This window comes from Gavialis gangeticus, unplaced genomic scaffold, assembly GCF_001723915.1.
Source record: "Gavialis gangeticus isolate Ggan-Ray unplaced genomic scaffold, GavGan_comp1, whole genome shotgun sequence".
Lineage (NCBI taxonomy): Eukaryota > Metazoa > Chordata > Crocodylia > Gavialidae > Gavialis > Gavialis gangeticus.
In genome coordinates, this window is record NW_017728998.1 from 32,585 (window position 1) to 39,957 (window position 7,373).

Below are 7,373 nucleotides of genomic sequence, written 5' to 3' on the forward strand. Positions count from 1 at the left end.
GATGCATGACAAGGTACGGTTGGCCTTCCAAACTGCCTCCCCACACTGCTGACCCACGTTCATCTCGGAGTCGATGACGACTCCGAGATCCTTTTCCACCTCCGTGCTGACAAGGGGAGTTCCCCAGCCTGTAGGTATGGTGCCGGTTGTTCCTCCCCAGGTGCATCACCTTGCACTTGTCTGTGTTGAATCCCATCCTATTCTCATCCGCCCACCCTTGTAACCTGTCTAGGTCTGATTGTAGCCTGTTGCTTCCTTCTAGTGTGCCCACGTCCCCCCACATCTTAGTGTCATCAGCAAATTTGAACAGGGTGCTTTTTACCCCCTCGTCCAAATCACTGATGAAGATGTTGAACAGTGCGGGCCCAAGGACTGAGCCCTGGAGAACCCCACTGCCCACATCCTTCCAGGTTGAGAAGGACCCATCCACTACCACCCTCTGGGTGTGGCCCTCCAGCCAGTTGGCGACCCATTTGACTGTGTGGGTGTCTACGCCACAGCCCCCCAGTTTCTTAATGAGAACGGGGTGAGAGACAGTGTCAAAAGCCTTCCGGAAGTCCAGGAAGACTATGTCCACTGCTACCCCTGCATCTAATGATCTGGTGATCTGATCATAAAAAGCCACCAGGTTGGTCTGACAGGACCTGCCACTGATGAACCCGTGCTGATTGCCCCTAAGCATGCAGTCCCCTGCTGGCCCCTCCTGGATGTGTGCCAGAATAATTTTCTCAAACAGCTTGCCTAGGATCGAGGTAAGACTAAGTGGCCTATAGTTTCCCGGGTCCTCCTTCCTCCCTTTTTTGAAGATGGGAACCACGTTGGCCCTCTTCCAGTCCTCCGGTACCTCTCCAGTGCACCACGAGAGCTCGTAAAGCCGTGCCAGGGGTCCTGCGGTGACCTCGGCCAGTTCCTTTAGAACTCTAGGGTGGAGATCGTCCGGACTGGCTGACTTGAAAACGTCCAGCCCCTCCAGAAGCTCCCTAACTAAGTCCTCGCTAACCCTTGGCCCAGGTGTGCCTCCCCCGGGGCCCGAGGGGGGCCCAGCAGGGAGCTGGCTGTTCTGGTCCCTACTTAGGAAGACGGAGGCAAGGAAATCGTTAAGCGTGTTAGCTTTGTCGTCTGGTGTGACGACCAAGTTTCCCAACGCGTCCTGCAAGGGCCCCACATTACCCGGGACCTTCTTCTTACCCCCTAGGTATTTAAAAAAGGACTTCTTATTGTCCTTAATCTGGGAAGCTAGTCCCAGTTCCATCTCTGCCTTGGCCTTCCTAACTACCCCCCTACATCCCCGAGCAACTGCAGAATAGCCCTCCCTGGTGATGACCCCTTCTTTCCAATGGGTGTAAGCCTCCTTTCTAGCAAGGAGACATTCCCGGATGCTTTTGGTGAGCCGTGGAGGCTTGCGTGCTCTCCTGCTCCCTCTGATCCTCGTTGGGATTACCTTCCTTTGGGCTTGGAGGATCGTCTCCTCAAGTTGAGTTCACGAGCTCCAGAAAGTTTATTAGTTTATTAGTGCAATACATTTGATTTAAAAGAAAGCATTGCTTGATGCATGCTATTTTTGGCTAGCAAGTACATTTAACATTTTTAACTCAGAAATAATTTTAATTTTTATACACTTATTGGCATTCCAATTCCCATCCAAACAGAGTTTGATAAAGGGCATACTCAATTGTAATTGACATTCTGTGAGGCTTTCCAGCTTCAAGAATCATTCCCAGGTATGGCCTGAGAGCCAGATGTGGCATACCAGCCAGCACTGCTCCTTTGAGATGACCCTTAAGGGGTGAATCTTTGAGGACCCCCCAAACTGGAGTTTAGAGTTGCAAAATGAGTGTCAAACTCTGTTTGTTTGTTTTGGTTTTTTTTTTAATCGAGGTTTCCAGCTTGGTGGTGTAAATGGACGGTTTTAATCAACCTTCTCTGATTAATCCACTCTGTCGTTTACAAAATATTTGAGCTTTCTTTGTTCAGAAGTAGCTTTCCAAGTACCTGCAGTCATCTCTTTAGGCTTCCTTCTGCATCCAAGCAGCACCTGTAGAATTGCTTCTGTTCACTTGAGTTTTTGGTCAAGAGCCAAATTGACCAATACTAGGGGTGTTTCTGAACCTTGTCACCCCCGCTTGGGACAGGCGTTGGGCCTTGGAGACCTCAAGACCTACAGCCAGGGCAGCCTGGAGGACAAAGGTTAAATAGCCCTGAGGAAATGGTATTTTTCAAAATAAATATGTTATTAGGTTTTGAAACCCAGTTCCCCTCTGTAGGCTGCTGCTGCTGCTCTTTTCCAAGCAGGTACCAGCCAACCCTTGGGCCTCCTGTCTTCACCCCTGCAAAGACAGCTGTGCAACCTGGGGCAGACACTAGCACAATCCTCTCTGAACCCCATTAGGGAACTAACTACAGTCTAATTTCCTTTCTGTCACTCTGAAACTACAGTGACCGGCATCATGGAAACATCTGCGAGAGTGCAGGGAAGGGGAGACACTGGTACTTGTTACAGCCCCCTCCACCACACGCTGCATTCTCCTACATGTTAGTTGCTGTTAGTGTCTGGCGTCAGGGAACCAGTGTTAATCAGGTCTTTTCCTGCTGCTGCAGCTAACATCGGATATCTCTTCATCCCAGCAGCCTCCTTCTTTTGGTTTCTGTGGCCCTTCTCCCAGGACTGCCACTTCTCCCAAGCTGTTGTTCCCAATTCAATACAATTCAGAGCCTGCAGGGACCATTTTGGTCATCTGGGCTCACCTCTTCATGATATAAAACAGAGAAGTTCAGCCAGTGATTCATGTATCAAGAACAATAACCTATGGTGGAGCAGCAGGCAGAGAACACATCTGCCTCTGTGATTCATTTAGGTAACTTGCTTAACATTGTCAAACTCTAACCCCATTTAGTACACTGCCAGCCCTCTTCATTGTGGAGATGCTTTCCAGATGAATGTCATCAATATAGGACTGTCTGCCTGGGTCTGGCCACAGCCTGGAAAGCTACTCTCAGTTGTGAATTCTTGCCAGCTCCTCTTATGTTGTGGTTGTTAGCCCTAAAGCTTAATGATGCTTTAAACGTTAGCATAAGAATGAGTTTCTGGCTGGCTTCCTTCTGCAGCTACTTTCCCCAAGCTTTTGTAGTGTAGGAGGGGGGAGTCCTGCCCTGATGAGTTTGTGGTGTGGGGTTGATAGGTGACGGTCCAACGTGGGTTCTATTTATTTATCTATTAAGCTGACTTCACTCTCCTCTCATAACCTCTCGCTGCAGCCAACTGTAGTGAGAGACTGTGCACACTTATCCAGAGCTCTTTACTCACTAGTCCTGGTGGGTTATTGCTCTGAGAGAAGTGCTATTGTGGCCTGCCTCACTCAGGAAAACTCACCAGAACAAAACTCCCTGCTCCTTATCAGGTCCCTGTGGGTGGAGCAAAATGCTAACAGGCCAGCATGAGTGGGCTCTTTGCAACCCTAAGGCTTAAGAATAAAAGGCTCTTTTCCTGACCCCTCCCTTGTCTTAATAAAATCGCAGATTCTGCAAATAGTGGAGTATCTTTGCCTTTGACCATGTTAGTAGGTAGCTGCCAGTTAAGAGACTGTCCACTGCCCAGTATCTATTAATGCTGAGTTCAGGTTGTCCAGCAGAGCTCAGACCTTACCGGGATGCAGAATGACAGTAAAGGTAGGTCTCTGACAACCAGGAAACACAGTCCTTGTGTCTGCTCGTTATGGGCTCCTCTGGCTGCACTATACCGACAGTGGCTACTGCTAGCTTTAGGGGTAGGAAAGTTAAGCTTCAGAACAGGGCCTGGCAGCCTTAGAAAAGCACAGGGAAGTTCATGGCAAGATCCTTATGCACATGGATGTTAGTGCTCCTAGAAAAAATGGCTGTTTGCAGTAAGTCAGTCTGGACCTGAGGTTAATGGCACCACTACAGTATTTTGCCATCGAGTAAGCCCTTGGTTAGCTTCTACCATTCTTGTTTTTCCATTCTTTTATCACTAGACCCTCCCTCTTCTCAGAAACAAATCTGGGCACCTTCTCGGTTGGATAACCTTCTCCTGGCATTGTAAACCTGTGCCAGCAAGTGACTCACTGGATCCTTCTGTGTGTATGAAAGCCTCTCTTCTGTGTCTGTGCTTAATAGGTCATTGTGGAGAAGGTCTCAGGCTCTCAGATTGTTGACATTGACAAGAGGAAGTATCTGGTTCCTTCTGACATCACTGTGGCCCAGTTCATGTGGATCATCAGGAAGAGGATTCAGCTGCCATCTGAGAAAGCAATATTCCTCTTTGTAGACAAGACTGTCCCACAGTCCAGGTGAGAGGCTGTTCCATGGGAATGTACGTGCGTTCCCGCAAACCCATGCGAGCCTGAGACAGTGTTCTGCTCTGCTGTTGGCTCCTGTTACAGCTAAGGATGGTGTTGTGAAAAGCAGCTCACCAACCCCTTAAGGAGAAGGGTTTGGTACCTTAATCTTGCTGCTGTAGGTTTTGGCAAAATAATAACACGTTCCATTCTGTTTCTAATACAAAGCTGGAAGGAAGAATGGTTGTAAATCAGCTGAATTGTAATAGATCCTGGGGAACAATAGTGGAAAAGGATATTCTGGCAACATAAGAGTTGGAGACAAATAGGGAACTTCTTAGTTAGACTTGATCTCTTGACAAGACAACTGCCCTTCAGAAAGCCCAAGATATGACACTGACTCCCAAATTCTGAGTGGCCTCTCAGATGGTAATTTCCTTAGGATAGGTGTTGTGGCTCATTATTCAAGGCACCCCAAGAACACTAACAACTGTCAACAATAATAATTTTGTAAAGTCAAACTGAGCATGTTAAAGTTGCTTTTTAAAACGCTTAAAATAATCCTTAAGTCGTTATGCTGCAAATGAATTTATGTGGCCACCTATTTTAAATCTCAAAATTATGGAAAAATATCACTTATACTATTGTGTAAGATGTAGGATGAAAGGCCCCTGGCTTACTCACTATGCAGCTAATAAAAAAATGACTTATTAGCCATCTTGGACATGTGGAATGATGTTTTAGAGAAGCAGATGCTACATGGGGGGCACATCTACAAGTGCAATTAATTCCAAGCCATAAACTCTGGTGCATACTGTGCCAGAGTTTATTGCTCCTGGGTGCCATGTTTGAACATGCACCTGGGACCACAGCATGTTAAGCTGGGCTGGAGCAGCCCCAGCTGGCAGAGGGCCCTGGGGGTCAGCCTGCCACCCCAGGGCTACTCTGACCCAGCTCAGTGTGCTGTGGAAGGGCTGGCTGGGGCACAAGGTTGTCCAGTGTGGGGCTAACCAGCAGGCAGCCTGTCAATGTCTACACACACACGTTGCTGTACTAACATGTTGCAGAGTTTTACTTTACTGTGGCTTAATAGGGCCGTACATGTAGACAGAGACATTTACTGTGGAGCTCGTTAGACAGCTACGCTGTAAACATTTCGTGTAGATGTGCCCAAGGTCCTAGCATTCTCCCAGGGCACTTCTGGGCTTGGGAGTAGTTAAAGAGTATCAAATTGGTGCCTGAGTGGTGTGTGCACTCTCTGTACTGCCAGGATCAGAAGACTCTTCTGCTCTCTCATTCACGATGCGGGACCTGTGTCGAGCTCTGGCGTTCGTTGAGTCCAGGCTCTGTCTCTCATAGTCGCTGTTGTCATCTGCAGCTCTGCAGACCTAATGCTTTCTTATTTTCCCCTCTTGCTCAAGCTTAACTATGGGACAGCTGTACGAGAAGGAGAAGGATGAGGATGGATTCTTGTACGTGGCCTACAGTGGAGAGAACACATTTGGTTTCTGAACGCTGGGGTTTGGCTGCTGCACCATTTTGCTGTGTATCTTGTAAATAGCTGATCATTTTCAGTTCTGACCCCCACAAATGCTCTTCCCATCCACCATGCATTTGTAACTGGATTTATTTCCTAATATATTGATAGGTCTTGTTTTCTTAGACTGGTAAATTATCAGATTTTATTTTTTCTTTGTGCATTTTCCTCATGGCTACAAGTTCTCAGAGCCTCAGCTCTCTGGGACACATTTAATGACATTGTTTAAATATTGAAGCAAAAGTAGTTGGGGTACTAAAAACACGACAAGGAGGAACATGCATTTACTCTGGGTTTCGTTTGAGACGTTAGTTTAACAAGTATTAAAATATTAAATTCTGAGTAATGGGAACACCGGCTTTGCTAGAGTATTCCAAGCAGTAGCAAGATGCTGATCACTGATGTTGAACTGAGCTAATATGTTCCTCTTTCTCAATTAGGGGATAAGTACAATAAAAATTCCTCCCACAAAGAGGGTGTGACGTGGCAGTGTCCTTTCTTTACTTTCATCCTGGGTCCCAGAAATGAGAAAACAAGGAGCTGCTCTCAGGGAGCAAAACCAACCTATTTGGAACCACCAGTTTTGATCTGGAGAGGAAGAAGGGCCTAGCAGATCATGGGAGAACACTTAGGGAGATGGAAACTAGACAATAGGATTACACTGATATGGGTCAAAAGACAAGTTAGCACGTGCAGAAGCTGAGAAGGAACACGCAGCAAACTGAGAGGGATGAATACGGTAGGTAAGAGGTGGAGAGTCAAAGGAGGGAAAAAAGAGACCAAAGAAGTAGCCATTTCAAATCAAATACAACTCAGGCTAGCATTACAGGTCATTACATATGTAAGCTTTTTTCCGTGCTGTGGTTGCCACGAGGCCATCACGTGACTGTGAAGGGAAAAAAGGGGCTCCCAAGACAAACATCTTGAATTCAGATGTGACTACCAAGTAAGAGTGGTCAGGAATGGAATTAAGAGGTAAGGTAGCGCAGGCTATGCTAATTTGAAGGGAAAGGGTTTTTTCTTACAAGAACCATCTACCCTACTGTTTCGTGAGCATGCACTCCAAAACACGCTTGGACAAAAAGTAAAGCCACATCACAAGCTCCAAACGTAAAAGGCTTTCCATTTTCTCTGGGAGTAAATCTCAATGCTGGGGGATAAAGACCAGGAGTGGCACATTAGTGAAACCAAAAACCAAGCAGCATAAGTTATTCTTCCAACTTCCTCCACTACACAATTTGTATGCCTGGGGGGTAGAACGAAGAGAATGTGGGGCTCCGAGTAACAAGAGACAAAAGCAGTACTGTTCTGGGGGGAAGGGAGTAGGGGTGCCCACTTCCCGCTGCAAAAGACAAAAAGCACCTTAATATGAATGCACTGGGGAAAGGGAAGATTTTTGAACGGGACACCAGTAGGGACAATAAAACTCTTACTTTTCTGCTGCTGTTTTTTTAAAAGCATTCCAGGTCACAAGGGTGTTTCTTACTTTCTCTACCTACGCTAAACTTAGAGGAGTTGAAGCTTCCAGGCAGTTACGCTATGTC

General features: G+C 46.9%; 1 protein-coding gene and 1 long non-coding RNA gene across 2 annotated transcripts in view; both read left to right on the forward strand.

Annotated features, from left to right (window-relative positions):
• Window positions 1-1,826, forward strand: part of LOC109289330 — a 2,879-nt gene extending 1,053 nt beyond the window's left edge. Inside the window, exon 3 of the long non-coding RNA XR_002095338.1 lies at window positions 1,480-1,826. This is a non-coding gene — a long non-coding RNA (uncharacterized LOC109289330). The remainder of the gene's footprint in view (window positions 1-1,479) is intronic.
• The window catches only part of GABARAPL2 (GABA type A receptor associated protein like 2), a 9,678-nt gene extending 3,369 nt beyond the window's left edge, over window positions 1-6,309 (forward strand). The window contains exons 3-4 of the mRNA XM_019505313.1: window positions 4,132-4,304; window positions 5,714-6,309. Coding sequence (XP_019360858.1) covers window positions 4,132-4,304; window positions 5,714-5,804 — 264 coding nt within the window. The 3' untranslated portion in view covers window positions 5,805-6,309. The remainder of the gene's footprint in view (window positions 1-4,131; window positions 4,305-5,713) is intronic.
• The last annotated feature ends 1,064 nt before the right edge of the window (window positions 6,310-7,373 follow it).